We start from the raw sequence: 14498 nt of genomic DNA on the forward strand, positions 1-14498 counted from the left end.
AGCATTTGGCCAAACCAGGGACCAGTGTCCTCTGCTGTCCTGGTAGGGCTGAGCTGTCCTCTTAGGGCCCAGGCACTCTCGCCCAACCATCCTGAGGAGGCCAAGCCTGAACCCTCACCCTCAGGAACCCCTCATGCCAGCCCCTACACCCGCGCACCCGGTGCGCGGCCAGGGCGGAGGGGAAAGTTGGCAAGCGTTGGGAGCCCGCGGGGGGAAAGCGTTAATGGGCGGCCGGGTGGGAGCAACTCGCTCGCTCGCCCACGTCACGCCGGTGCGGGCTCGGCTGACGACCGCGGCGCCTGGGGACGCCGGCGCGCTCCGCTCTCCAGGTGCTCCGCCTGGAAATGTCTCCATTAGTTGTCGCTTGCTCCCCGCCGGAGCGCGCGCGCCCAGCGGCCGCGCAGAGCCCTAGCGGGCAGCCAGGAGTGGCCCGGCTCCACTGCAGGTAGGCAAGGTCCCCGCGCCCGCCCCCTCCCGGGGTTCCAAGACCCCTCCCTCCCCCATTTCGAGGAGGCGGAGGAGGCAGAGGCTCCGCACGGCCGCCGAGGGGCGCGGGCGGCGGCGGCGACGGCGGCGGCGGCGACTCCCCGGTGCGTCCCGCCCGGGCTGCGCGCTGCTCCCGGAGGCCCTGGCGCCCAAGCGGCACAGGCCTGCTCTTTCCTAGCGCAGGTAAGAAATTGGCTCTGCTGTTCAAACTTTGCGAGGATCGCTCTTGCGCCGGAGGGGACAAAGTTTGCTTCTAGCGGATAGAGGCTTCGGAGGTCGCTGCATTTGCTGCAAGTTTTTGGTAAGCGGATGGGAAGGACCTGGCATCCGGGTCCGGGATGCCCGGGTCCCTGCGGACCGTGATGGCTTGCGAGGGATAGAATAGCTTGTGCTGTTGGACGCCCTGAGTGCGCTCTTTCCTTCCTTGGGCAGCGCCGAACGAACGTTCCGTGGGGGTGCAGCAGGAGAGCTGAGGAAGAGGGCCAGAAAGGAGGGCATTGGGGGAAGCAAACGGGAATTTCAACGCGCGTCCCAGCAGCTCACCCCACTGGCTGAGGAAAGGGAGCAGGGGTTGACTGAGAGAAAGAATGATCTGAGGCAAGGGGAGGGTGCCCGCACCACGCAGCATCTCTGGCACCTGGGGCGTCTCTCTGAGCCTACACCAGTTGAGTGTCCAAAGTGGACCCAGGCATCCCAAGCTCTGGCCTAGCCTCAGACAAAAAAGCTCTTTCCTGGTGCCTGGCTTCTGTTTTGGCCTTGGGTTGTAGTCAACTTCTCTCTGGGGTGGAATAAGCTCCTTTGGCGCTCTTGGTGTGGCTAAGAGTCACTCTGGAGAGCCGGGGACTTAAGTGGTGGCAGGAATATCAAGGCCAGGTCTGTTTTCCTACAAGCTCTTACCAGTTCTGTGTCCATTATCAACCTTAGGTTCCTAATTCTTGGGGCTAACTGCTCCCTGCTCCACTCCTTTGGAATCTAATCAGGCCTTCTTCGGGTCTCTGATCTTTTGAAGCCTTCTCCAAAGGTGATCAGCTGTCCACAGTGCAGGAAGCCAAGTGGTCTGGCATACTGCTAAATGGTGATTTCTATCTAGGGGCCCTATGAGTTTCTAGTCACAGCATGGAGCATCTGTGCAAGATTGTTTTAGCTGAGGGTACCTGAGATTCTGGGACTCCTGTTTGTCCTTAGAGAGCACTGTGCCTCTCTGCTCAAGGCTTAGTTTTTTTTTCTTTTAGGAAGGCATGCTTCCTTGTATCTGCAGTAAGGATGGCCTGAAGACTATCTCATTTGGGAAGAGAGCTTCAGCCAGGTAGCAGTTTGCCAGCAAGATGTCGAGGTGGGTGCTGGCCAGAATCAGGACTGGACAGTAGGGACTGAGTGAGGACAGAACAGTCCAGTGGTGTCCTGACTAGCCCCCGCGTGGGACAGACCTGGGGTGTGGAACAGGAGTCTGCACCTTCAGGCACAGTGGAGTCCAGTGCTCCTGACTCCTAGGCCCGGGCCCAGGGAAAGGGTAACTAGGGAGAACAAGAGCATCTGGGGCCTGGAAGCTCTGACTGGAAGGCAAACCAGAATGCTGCTGCACTGATGACCCAAGAACACCCTGAGATTTCTTCCCCAAAGACCCGGAGGGACTCCAGCTACCCTACCCCAGCACAGGAGTCCACTAAGGAGATAAGTGGAAATCCTCAGGAGTAACATTCCAAACCCAACCCCAGGAGTCCAGGGAAAGAAAACCCGGAGAATGCTCATTCTGGGTGCACTGCTCAATGCCAGCTGAGTGCCACACACAGGTCTGGTCTTTCTCCTCCTTCCCAAGCAGTCTGAGCTTACCACAGAGTCCCCAAGGCCTGGGCCTCAGGAAAGATGTGACAAAAAGACCCCTCACTGAGGTACACCAGTCTGCTGGATTCCTGCTTCCTATGCGCCTCTACCGTCGTTTACAGAGCCCCTCCCGCCATGTACAGAGCCCCTCCTTCGCCAGCACCTCATTATCAAAAGAAAGCAAGTTGTTGGTAAACAATAAATAATGAAAGTAGTCATCTCTCGGATGTTCAGCCAAAGCCTCAGTAAAGCCTGAAAACTGAAAGAAGCTAGAAGCGAGTTGGGGGAGGGGAAGAAGCAGGAAGAGGGAGAGGCTGAGATTCATTTCTACTCGAGAAGCCCCGGTGGCTAGTTTCTTATTATTTACAGGAAGGAGGTATTAGCAATTCAGGTGAGAAAGAAATAAACACAGCTTGCCATGAAATCAATACAGAATTCAAAAACAATTATTAATGTCATTCGACTCGTGTTCTTTATATATATCTCTCCCGGCTACCAACGCTAAACCGCCTGAATAATTTGCATGGGGCAGCTATTCATTATTTGCGATGGTTTCCTCCTTTGCAAGCAGTTCGGACGTGGCCGGCTGCGGTCCAGCGCGATCGGAGAACTCGTATTTTCATCTGTAAATTAAAGCAATTACGCAGCAGATATTATATGATGTGTACTGCGGTCTCCAGATAGTCATCCATCACCTTCAACCAAGCTGTCAGGGCCGGCAGATTTCGTTTCTGGGAGGCAGCCTTGCAGCTGGGGAGAGGGCGCTAACGTCATCATTAATTAGAGGGTGGCCCTGGGGCGATTCGCAGGTCTGAACCCAGGAATCTTTAGGAGCAAGTCTGCACAGCTCCGCGATGAGCGGCTCTGCTGCCGGCCGGCAGAGCGCGAGAGGCTGGGCTGGCGGGCCAAAAGAAGTAGGGGCGAGCCAGGCCCTGGGAAGATCGTGGCATGAAAGGAAGCCTGAGAATTCGGGGTGTCCTGGTACCCTAAGCTCCCTGCACAGTCCGCTCGTCTCCGATTTGAACTCGGGGCAGTATCTCAGGGTCCAGATTAGAGCAAGAAGTCTTGAGAGGCCACTGGGCCTCTCTCGCAGAGCTCCTTACACTTCGGGCCAGAAGCTATGTGAAGCAGACCAAAGGGTGCCAGGACTAGGCGCCTAACAACCCTTTCCCTGCACCTAGCCCTGCTACTCCCTAGGATCAACACCCCTTTCCATGCACCTAGCCCTGCTACTCCCTAGGATCAACACCCCTTTCCCTGCACCTAACCTACGGGAAGAGCCCCTGGGCCTAGTTGGGAAATGCGCTCTTCCCAGCAAGCAGCGGCGTCTGGCAGTCTCTGTCTTAGCCTTGGGATGCGGAAGGAGGCCACAGAGGGCGACCAGAAGAGGGAGGGGAGAGGAAATGAAGCGAAGCCAGGCTGAGCAGTGGCACGACCTGGAGTGAAGGGGGAGGGGCCGTTTCCTGGGACAGTGAGCTGCCCAGGATGGCACAGTCAACCGGTGATAGACCCAGGAAGCCCTGCAGTAGCTGGCTTCGCTGATCCTGAAAGTGCAGGACTCTGGGGAAGGGCTGGGAGGCAGGCACACACATCTGAGATCCTGTCGCCATCAGAATGCGGGTTCTCCTGTGGTAGCAGTTGGTTCTAAAACTCTGCTAGGTGAAGAGTAGGAACTGCTGAGAGGCATTGCTGAGATTCTTCTAAACCTTGGTGGCGAAGAAGTATGCAGAGGCACGCTGTCCCAGTGTCAGCGCGAGGGGCCTACGGGGTTTGCAGGGCCCACGTCCTTCCACCCTGGGCGCAATGCAGCGAGGGCAGCGGGCGGCTGCAGCCAGCGCCCGACTAATTTAACTGTTGATTACATCTTCACTGAAGACTCACTCGTGTGTCCCTTCATAGGTCTCATTTGTAATTGAGACTAATGATTACAGTGGGGTGTGAAGGAGCAGCTGCTCGTTAATTAATTTCTAATTAAAAGTGCCTTCCGTCCTCCGTGACTAAGGAGAAACACCGTTCGTCGGGGCGATATTGACTCCTTGGATGGAGTTCATTTGTTAAAGCTCGATGGCTCTCCGTCCTGCTAGCGCAGACATGGACCGTCCCTGCCCCGCCCGGCCGGCATCCCAGTGACCTGTAGGTCTGCGGCCAGGCCGAGCCGAGCAGCATGAGCTGACGTCAGTGCTTCTGTTGCTTAAAGCCGCGCACATCTGACTTGACAGTCCGCGAAACTCGGTTTTTTATTTGGTTTTCTTTTGTTGTTGTTGTTGTTTTGTTTTGCAAAATATGTATTTCTGTCATCGCGGCGAAGCCAATCCGTCCCAGAACCCTGTGAAGTGTTCTGACTTCGAAGCTAAAAGAATCGCTGAGACCAAGGCCACCACTCACTTACTTACCTGGTTAGGAAAGTTTGAGCAGCATATGAGTAAACTAACCACCTCTCGCTTCGTCCTCCCAGAGCCTAGGATCCTACAGCTCCGCAGCAAGAGCCCACGCCGCGCACAGGACCCCAACGGCCCCTCCGACCTTCTTAGGCTGCGCCCGCCATGTCCTACCCGCAGTTTGGATACCCCTATTCCTCTGCTCCTCAGGTAAAGGGACTCCTACAAAGGTCTGACAACCGGGATAGGAGAGGGAAGAGCCACCACTGGATGTCATTTCCCACATAAGCATGTCCTTGGCTGGCGGGCCCCCTTGTACTGGCCAAACATGGCTTGTGGGGAAGGAGGTAAGGGAACTAGTAAAATCCTGTTGATGGATCTGAATTCCGTCTTGTTTAACCCTTCAAACTGTGCCCTGGGGGACCCTAGGAAGCACTTGGGTGAGACATACTTGGTGAGAAGGCACACAGAACCTTGGAAACCCCGTGGAGGATTTGAAATGCTGGCTGGGCCCCCACGTGGCCAAAGAAAGCGAGGCCTAAGGTGGCTGATAAGAGAAAAGTTCAGTTTGGCTTAGACAGCAGTAGGCCCCTGGGGACACGTGAGGTCCTTGAGAATCCAGCGCCCTAGCCTCTGTCCCCGCGCTCACTCTTCTTTGCGATTCCTGCCACCGCAGTTCCTGATGACCACCAACTCCCTGAGCACGTGCTGCGAGTCGGGTGGCCGCACACTGGCTGATTCTGGGCCTGCAGCCTCCGCACAGGCGCCCGTCTACTGCCCTGTCTACGAGAGCCGGCTGCTGGCCACTGCACGCCACGAACTCAATTCTGCCGCCGCGCTCGGCGTCTACGGGAGCCCCTACGGCAGCTCGCAGGGCTATGGCAACTACGTGACCTACGGCTCTGAGGCATCTGCTTTCTACTCGCTGGTAAGGGAACAAATGCCCTCCCACCACCCCGCGCCCCGCCCAGTCCTGCACCTTGGATTTGCCAAGTGTACTTCCGCCCCTGGGATGGGAGGAAAAAGAGAACGTCAGCTTTGCCTCCTGGTCCGAATTTTGCCCAGGTTCAGACTCCGCTTGGTCGACCCGCGAGCCCCAGGTGTCAAAAATGCTGCTGCTGTTTTAGTTTACCATTGAACTGATTCCCGGCTTCCCAGACTCTCAGCTTCAGATTCCTTTGCTTTCTCACCACAGTACAAATTCCTCTCTCTCTCTCTCTCTCTCTCTCTCTCTCTCTCTCTCTCTCTCTCTCTCTCTCTCTCTCCCCAGCTCCGCCCCTTCCCTCCCTCTCCAAAGCCTCTTCTCTACCCCTAGGCCTGGCGGCCTCTCGGGAATCTTTGTCAGTCTGCCCTCTTTCTTTCCTATCAAGCTTCTTCGGAATCGCCCTCCTCCTCTCTTTGCCTTCCTCCACCCATCTCACTTGACCTTACCTTCACCCCCCTGGCCTACCCCCACCCTGTTTCCCTACTTTAAGCCTGACCCACCCTCTTCAAGTCCCCACTTCTGGGAAACTGTATTGAGTAAGCCCAGGTTATAGGTTGCAGTTTGTGGGCAAAGTTTGAGGAGACTCCTAGAATCGAAGCTAACCTAAGGGGGCTCTTGGGGTAGGGTTTCTAGCTGGGCCTCCAAAAGCTGTGGTGACTTTTACAGAACAGCTTCGAGTCCAAGGATGGTACAGGATCTTCACACGCTGGCCTACCACCCACTGCAGCTGCAGCCTACTACCCCTATGAGCCAGCTCTGGGCCAGTACCCATATGACAGGTGAGGGATTAGACCTCCCTCCCCTCTCCCTGACTGCCACTTCAGTCCAGCCCCCAATCACTCCATCCCTCATCACTACCTCCAGACACCCTTCAGGGGGCGGGGGGGGGGGGGGGGGGAGGTGGAAAGACCAGAAGAGGGGGCAATTCCCTCAAGCAGGTGATCCATCCTACCCTTACACACACACACACACACACACACACACACACACACACCATCCTGTTGTGAATGTGGAAATTCTCTCCTTGCTGTGATTTTTCAAGCAAATTGATTCTAGAAAAGTTCAGTCTACTAGGGTGCTTTCTTAAAAGGCCTGAGACACCTTTCTGCATCCCAGGAAGCTCAGCTCAGTTAGTTGGGTGTCTGAGTCAGGTCCACCAGCCCTACAGTGGGAATCAAAAAGGAAGTCCCTTGGCCCTCATGACCCATGTTCCGAACAGTTCAGCTCACCACCCCATCTTCCTATGGGGCCATTACCAGTTCAACTAAAACCTCCTGAACCTTGCTCCCCAGTTGCTCTGGGCACAGGTTCATGGGGTGCTGGTTCATAGATCTCTGATATCTTTTTATGTTTTCGGATCAAAATGGTAAGAGGGAAAACCACAAAGGATCAAAGATATGTCTCTACAGAGTGACAGGTCATGACCTACTCCCTGTCATTTTAATGACATCATCTTCATTCTTGGCCCACAAAAGGCAACGCAGTGCCCATAACCACAACCCATCCCAGGGAGGCACAGCCTGTTCCTATGCCCGCTCCCCAGCCCGCTCGCGTGATCTCCCCGGCCCCGACTGGCACCTCATTACAGAGCCTGTCTCCAGGTATGGGACCGTGGACAGCGGCACGCGGCGCAAGAATGCCACCCGGGAGACCACCAGCACGCTGAAGGCCTGGCTGCAGGAGCACCGGAAGAACCCGTACCCCACTAAAGGAGAGAAGATCATGCTGGCCATCATCACCAAGATGACCCTCACACAGGTCTCCACCTGGTTCGCCAACGCACGCCGGCGCCTCAAGAAGGAGAACAAGATGACCTGGCCACCTAGAAATAAATGTGCAGATGAGAAGCGCCCCTACGGGGAGGGCGAGGAGGAGGAGGCTGGAGAGGAGGAGTCACGGGAGGAGCCTCTCAAGAGTGCCAAGAGTGAAGGTGGGTTGGAGATTCTGCAAAGTATGGGGTGTCTCTGGAGGCCGTTGGGTGGCAAATGGAAAGCCTTAGGGCCTGCGTAGCAAACTGGTGAACTGGTTTCCAGTCAGATCTCGTGCCTGGGGAGAGGAGATTGAGGTGGTATCATGTAGACAGGCTTAAAGACATCCAAAGTCAAGTTAAAAAGCATTGCAAACGCCATTAATTTGAATGCAGATCTGCCAGGCTGGTGTTCCTAGTTCAAGATTTGGGGCCCTCTGGAGATGAGAGGAGGAAAACGGAAAGGTCTGGGCTGTTAACTAATTGGGAATGAGGTTCCATTAACTCTGGTCTTAGAATAAAAGAAAGCTACTTATGCCATCCTGTCTCCCTCCACTGGCCGCATGCTCTCGCCTGACAGGTCCTGCTGGCAAAGACGACAAGGAGCTAGAACTCAGTGACTTGGAAGATTTCGACCCTCTAGATGCAGAGGCCTCAGAGTGTGATCTGAAGACGCCCTTCCAGCCCCTGGATAGTGGACCAGAGAGGATTCCTGCTTCATCTGACGGTCCGGGCACAGGCAAGGAGGCCTCCGCCACACTCCGGATGCCCCTGGGCACCGCTGGTGGAGCTGTTATGGATGGAGATCTGGAGAGGGCAAGGAACTGCCTTCGGAGCACAGTGGTCCCTCCCGACTCTGGCGCCGATGGCGGCCCACCTGCCTGCGAAGCCAAACTGACCTTTGCTCCGGCGGGAGCGCCGCCGAACCTGGAGACCAAGCCCCGCATCTGGTCCTTGGCGCACACAGCCACCGCTGCTGCTGCAGCCACAGCTCTGAGCCAGACTGAATTTCCCTCCTGCATGCTGAAACGCCAAGGTCCAGCGGGTGCATCCGCGGCAACGCCTGTGTCCTCACCTGCAGTCACGGCCCCTTCTGGGGCTCTGGATAGGCACCAGGACTCCCCAGTAACTAGCCTCAGAAACTGGGTGGATGGGGTATTTCACGATCCCATCCTTAGACACAGCACTTTGAACCAGGCCTGGGCCACCGCTAAGGGCGCACTTTTGGATCCCGGCCCTCTAGGACGCAATCTGGGGGCGGGTACCAACGTACTGACGACGCCCCTGGCTTGCTCCTTCCCGCCCACGGTGCCCCAAGACGTCCCACCTGCTGGGGCCTCCCGGGAGCTGCTGGCTACGCCCAAGGCCGGTGGCAAACCCTTCTGCACCTAACACCCACCTGCACAGTGGAGAAGGGAACTGGCGCTCAGGCTTCAGGCGCTGACTCTGGACTGTTTTTAATGGGTTTCCAAAAGAAGGGGCATTTCCAAGCCAAGGATGCCAACCCACCTGAGACAGGATCTGAACTCAACCTCCAGGGTATGGAGGAACCCCTCGCGTTCTATCACTAGGTTTCCACCTGATCTTGCGTCCACCTGAGCCATCCCTGAACTCCAGGAAGACGAGAAGACTGGAGAGCACAGCCAGCCGGAGGGGAGGCCCCCTGAAGCATAGTTTACTTCCAAAGTTTACATGGAGAAGGTATTTGGGTTCTGAGGCTTGTTATGTGTCACTGTCTCCTTCTGGGTTTGAGGCATGCCGGTGTTCCTGCGAAGACGCCTCAGCCCGCTTTTCTTCGGACTTCATCCTCAGCACGTAGAGCTCACCGCCAACACTTCCACCGAGTTTACACTGTTGCACACTCTTGACTCGACAAAATTATGTTTTCTAAAATGTATATTCACGCCAATAATTGCCTGTTTCAGAGAGAGGCTAATACAACAAAAACTAATAAATTCTCGTGTTTGCATTGCGGAAGGAACACATTTCACAGCTGGGGCTGGCTCCACAGGTGTGCCTGGAAGCAGTGATGCTGACCCCCAGGGAAAGAAAGAGTAGGCAGGCTGACCACATTCCACCCTAATAAAGTAGTTGCCCATCCATGTCTAAGCAAACCATTTTCGAGATGTTAAAGGCACAAGAGGGACACTCTTCTGATCTCATAATAAGTAAATGTGAAACCCCAAACTTTAAAGTCTTCCCCACTGCCAGACACCAGAATTTGAAAAAATACGGTTTCTTTGATTGAATTAAAGTAATGTTTAGGCTTTCTAAGTCCCCTGGGATTTTGCCCTGGGGGAGGGGGGGACATTGCCCATCGTTCTCTGAGGCCAAGAGGCTCTTAATAGCTGTTGTGTTACCTGGTCCCATTGTTCCTTTTTCCAGAGAAGCAGCCTGAACCCTGTAGCTTCAAACTTAGCTTCTATATCACTCAAGTCCTGAAGACTTCAGAGGGAAAACCTTAATAGCAGAAGTCAAGTTGGGAGGCAGAGCTTAAAAAAAAAAAAAAATGGGGCAAGGACACAAGGGTTTGGGCCAGAAGCAGCCTGGGTTGAGGGGAAACCTGATTCTTCATCACACCTCTCTAGGCATAGTCACTAGGAAGTCACTTTGGACTCAGGTCCTCTGTGGTTCTTTACAAGGCCCCCTGCATCTCTAGGAGGCACCTGCCCAGCATCTGTCGCTTGTTCTCTGTTCAGCCCTCTGTGGACTTGATAAAAGTCCCTAATGTTCCTAGGGAGTAGGCAGTGACAAGCAGAGGAGCTTGTAAAGCAAAGAACCCAGGGCAAGCTGCGATAAAAATTAAGGGGGCGCAGGGACTAGAATAAATTCTAATAGCCACATAGAATCCAGCTGTGTATGCTAGATACACCACTTTTCATCTCCAAGTGGCCTTTGAAAAATACCAGACATTTAATAGATGCCAGGTCTTCCCCAATCCTAGGGGTGGGACTAGATTGGAGCCTATCAAAACTCACACTAATGAGCCTATAGGGCCAGCTTTGGGGACAGTTTACAGACCCCAAGGAAAGAAACTTAGCTTTGCTGAAACCAAACCCCTAGGACTGAGAGGGTCCCCTAAATGATGGTCCTCACCCTGGATCCTAGTTTCCAGCCCTTGGCCCTTGCACACCAAGTGGCCAACTGCCCCAAGCTGCAGGCCTGCCCTGGCCAGCACTCAGTAATTGGATTGTCCCGGCCTGCGCTGTCACCGCATTGACTTTCGCTCTCCTGGATGATATTATCGGGACGCGGAAGCTTGCCGCTGATGTGCCTGTCAAAAGGCTGCGGCGGGAGCCCCCGGCCTAGCAAGCGAGCATCAGCCAAGATAATTTGAAGTGAAATTTTCATTTTGACAGTAAACCCCTCAATTTCTAAAGGCTCCGCGCTTTGAGAGAGCGCTGGCAGGGGAGGCTTTGCGGAAAGCCCACGTCTTAGACTGAAAAGGGCAAAAGAACTCGAATTAGTTGTAATAGATAAAAGGGCAAAAATAAAGAGTCAAGGGTACTTGACAGTAATAGCGAAAGTGGAGTCTCAGGGGAGACACGTTGCTGCCCAAGCTGGGGCGCGAGGAATTTTAATGCGGCCGCCAAGCACACCCCGACACAACCCTAGACAAAGCCAAGCATTTTCAGAAAGAAAAAAGAAAGAAAAAGAAAAAAGAAAAATATTAGCCTTCACAAATTCAGGCGAGGAGTGGGTGAGATAAAGAGAGGGAAGGTCAGAACTGAAGCTTGGACCAAAGCCTGTGTCCTGGCTGCAGACAGATTTGTCCTGGGCGCACATACCGGAGGCTATGGCCAGTGAGCACGTCTACACACCGGCTGTGGCCCCCAGATTCCTCCTCTGAGGCAGTCCAAGGGAAAGAAGTAGGTTTCTGAGTTCTTCCAAGCTTGTTGAGCTTGGAACCTCTGGGCATGGTCTCTGGTGCCTGCACCAGTTCTGGGCGCCCGAATAACAAGTTCTAGAGCCTGAGACCTTGATGACTCTAGCAACTAAAGGGGCGTATTTGAATAAACGGCATTATCCTGTGAATAAAGATATCAGGGCTGAGAGGGCACTCAGCCACATTGCAAGGTGCCGGGGCATAAGAAACACCACCCAAAGACACCTCTTACTTTGGGGAGCAGCCTGCAAGATGTGCTTTCAGGCTCTTGGGGGCGTGGGTCAAGTGCCAGCCTGACTCCCTAGATGAAGCCAGGCGCCTTCGCAGGATGAGGGCACTGGGAAGGGAAAAGGTTTCGGTCCCCCGGCGGGGCGCGGCGGGGGAGGGTTTCGAGCCGCGACTTCCCCTGCGGGAGGCTGTCAGCCGGCCCGGGGCGCCCGCGCGAGGAGGCAGCTCAGGGACGCGCTCAGTCGCTCAGGCGTGGCGATCGCAAACACACCGAGAGGAGAGGCTAAATTAACGGCGCTCTTTACATAGAGCCAAATAAAACTGTAATCAGCGGCGCGTTACTTTTCATTAAGCGAGTCTGACAGCAGCATATTCAGACTCGACAAGGGAACAGGCGCGGGAAATATACGGCTCCCGGCCGGCCCAGTCTAAGATAATTCCTTAAGCTCCATTAACAACACGTAGCCGCAGGAAACTGGCTCCGAAAACCGTCTCCAAATCTAAAAGCTTTATCGACCCCTCAAATGCGGCTGATGGCTCCATTTTTTTCTTTTTCTCTCCCTTTCCCAAAAAAAAAAAAAAAGACATCTTGCAAGGTAATAGAGTTTGACACGACACCTTCTTAACTAGAGAAAGGCAGAGAAACCGGCCCTTAAATGATATTTAAAAGGCAACCAATTAAGATTTAAAGTGGTCGTCTCCGGAGATTATGTATGCGATTTATGCCACCTACTTCTCCCCGGGCATGCCTTCCTGAGAGCTGTGGCAGAGCGGACAGCAAGGTCCCCCTCCCCTCCCTGGGGACGCTCAGATCTTCCTTCTCTGAGCAAGGCTCCTTAGGTCCACCAGGAAATAGGGAAACTGTCTCCTAAGATAGGTCGACAAACAGCTAATGAAGAAAGGCTAAATTGCCTCTGCTCTCCTCACAGACATCTAACTGCCAGAGAGAACTGTCCTCTGAGTGGTCAGTAGCCAGTAGGGCAGGGTAGTCTCCCTGCTCCAGGTCTCCAGCATAGGAACAGGAATGCTACCCAATATCAAAATGAAGCTGAAAGCTGTCCCAAGACTCAGCTTTTCACCTGAAGTGCAGGCCCAAGTGACTCTCTACTCTTCCCTTTCCAATAGAATTGGTGACTCCCCTGTATCTTCCAGAAGCTGCAAGCCCTTCCTTTGGAGCCAACTGCCTCCCTCCATGCCAGGATAGCCTAGCCATTGTTCTGACTGGTGCTACCAAAGGACAGGGTTTAGGTCACTACAGGAGAAGTCAGCAAGGATCAAGGACTAAGAAGAGGCACTGTGACCTTTCAAATGACCCTAGTCTAAAGCCCAGCTGAAAGGGACACTGAACAATGAGCCAGAAGGAGGGAGTGCAGGGAAGAGGAGCTGAGGAAAAAGAGAAAGGGAAGGAGGAAGGATAGAAGCAGGGACTAGAGGGTGCAGAGGCCGATTGGGGTGAAAGGGGGCAGAGGAGCCACATTCCCAGGTGTCTCTCATCAGCTTTAGTGCTTTGTGAACATCATGCTCTCCCTTAACAACACGATCCCTAACTAATGCAGATCAAGGGTCACACTCATTCCAGGGGTCCTGGTGCACACCTGCCTCTAGCTGTCCACTGGAGAGGATGGGTTCTCCTGGTCATCCTGAGCTGTATTCAGGCATTATCCAAACCTGCCCCAGGCAACCAGAATCCCCTCACCTCACCAGGTACTGCAATGACCCCTGGATCTTAGTAACACAGCTCCTCAGCTCCTTGCAAGATCAAAAGCCAAGCATGAATCAGAGCACCTACCCCCTCAGCAGCTTAAGGACCTGAAAGAAATCTCCCTCCCAAAGAAAGTCCCAGAGAGAGGACTGAGATGGGGTCTGACAAAGCACCTGCCCTGATTTTTGTTTATGCCAGTACCATGGCATTGGTGTGTGTGTTGGGGGGAGGGGTCCCTAGAGCTCCACCCATTGTCTTGGAGTAGAGTCAGATGGACAGAGAAGCCCTGTTACCAGGTGCTGTCAACCTTACAGAGAAAAACCAGCAGACAGTCTGGTTCCAGCCAAGCTTGTTTATCTTTGCTTTTCAAAGGACTGCATTATTTTAAACCACATCTTCCTCAAGTACATAAACACATCTAAACTGCAATATAAAGCAGAGGAAGGCTTGTGTCCAATACTGTGAGACACCCCAGTTCCCACTGGACCACATTTCTCCCTTGTGAACATGGTCCGGTCTTATTGGTACTCGTACGAGATACTGGAATGTGCTAAGCCACCCCTGTGTGAGATCCATGTGTCCCTGAAGGACCCTAGAAGTTTTCCTAGGGTACCTCTACAGTGAATACACATTTTTCCAGTAGAAATGGTCTCCATTTCTATTGCTTTCTTACCTTGCTCCCTCTCTCAGAAAGGATAACCCTGAGCCAGGCAGTGGTGGTGCACGCCTTTAATCCCAGCACTTGGGAGGCAGAGGCAGGAGGATTTCTGAGTTCCAGGCCAGCCTGGTCTACAGAACAGCCAGGGATACACAGAGAAACCCTGTCTCGAAAAACCAAAAAAGAAAGAAAGAAAGAAAGAAAGAAAGAAAGAAAGAAAGAAAGAAAGAAAGAAAGAGAGAGAGAAAGAGAGAGAGGGAGGGGGGAGGGAGAGAGAGAGAGAGAGAGAGAGAGAGAGAGAGAGAGAGAGAGAGAGAGAGAGAGAGAGAAAGGATAACCCTGGCTGTGCTGAACAGGAACACACCTGTGGGTGGCCCAAGCCTCAGGCCTTGGCAGGTAGCTAGGCTTTTTGAGAGACAAAGTGAAGGACAGAAAATATCCAGGGAAAGCTGCCCCAACCAGAGGCCACTGGGGAAGACAATCCCCACTGAACAGGGCCAGAGGTCTGGGGTTGGCTCACTTATAAACAACAGTGTAGAGAAGCACTGCCAAGTATCAAGGGACTGCAGCCTCTTACAAAGCCACCAGGCTGCTGTGTAGGTGTCTG

General features: G+C 53.9%; 1 protein-coding gene across 3 annotated transcripts; it reads left to right on the forward strand.

Annotated features, from left to right (window-relative positions):
- Window positions 1–288: 288 nt before the first annotated feature.
- Irx4 (iroquois homeobox 4) lies at window positions 289–9519 on the forward strand. 3 transcript variants are annotated; one of them, XM_031360413.1, is made up of 6 exons: window positions 289–669; window positions 4763–4895; window positions 5362–5613; window positions 6337–6449; window positions 7272–7600; window positions 7998–9519. In XM_031360413.1, exons 2-6 carry the CDS (start codon window positions 4851–4853, stop codon window positions 8807–8809), a joined length of 1551 nt encoding a protein of 516 aa, XP_031216273.1. In that variant the 5' UTR covers window positions 289–669; window positions 4763–4850; the 3' UTR covers window positions 8810–9519. The 3 variants fall into 3 exon arrangements, with proteins under 3 accessions (XP_031216273.1, XP_031216274.1, XP_031216275.1); XM_031360414.1 differs by having other exon boundaries at window positions 336–445; XM_031360415.1 differs by lacking the exon at window positions 289–669 and having other exon boundaries at window positions 4662–4895.
- The last annotated feature ends 4979 nt before the right edge of the window (window positions 9520–14498 follow it).

This window comes from Mastomys coucha, unplaced genomic scaffold (genome assembly GCF_008632895.1).
Source record: "Mastomys coucha isolate ucsf_1 unplaced genomic scaffold, UCSF_Mcou_1 pScaffold8, whole genome shotgun sequence".
In the NCBI taxonomy this organism is placed as follows: Eukaryota; Metazoa; Chordata; class Mammalia; order Rodentia; family Muridae; genus Mastomys; species Mastomys coucha.

Excerpts from the sequence above, each read along its gene's own strand:
- Irx4 (XM_031360413.1), top strand. The coding sequence starts at position 4,851 with ATGTCCTACCCGCAGTTTGGATACCCCTATTCCTCTGCTCCTCAG. Across the intron at positions 4,896-5,361 it reads CCTATTCCTCTGCTCCTCAG|TTCCTGATGACCACCAACTC; the intron begins GTAAAGGGACTC and ends CTGCCACCGCAG. Across the intron at positions 7,601-7,997 it reads CAAGAGTGCCAAGAGTGAAG|GTCCTGCTGGCAAAGACGAC; the intron begins GTGGGTTGGAGA and ends CTCGCCTGACAG.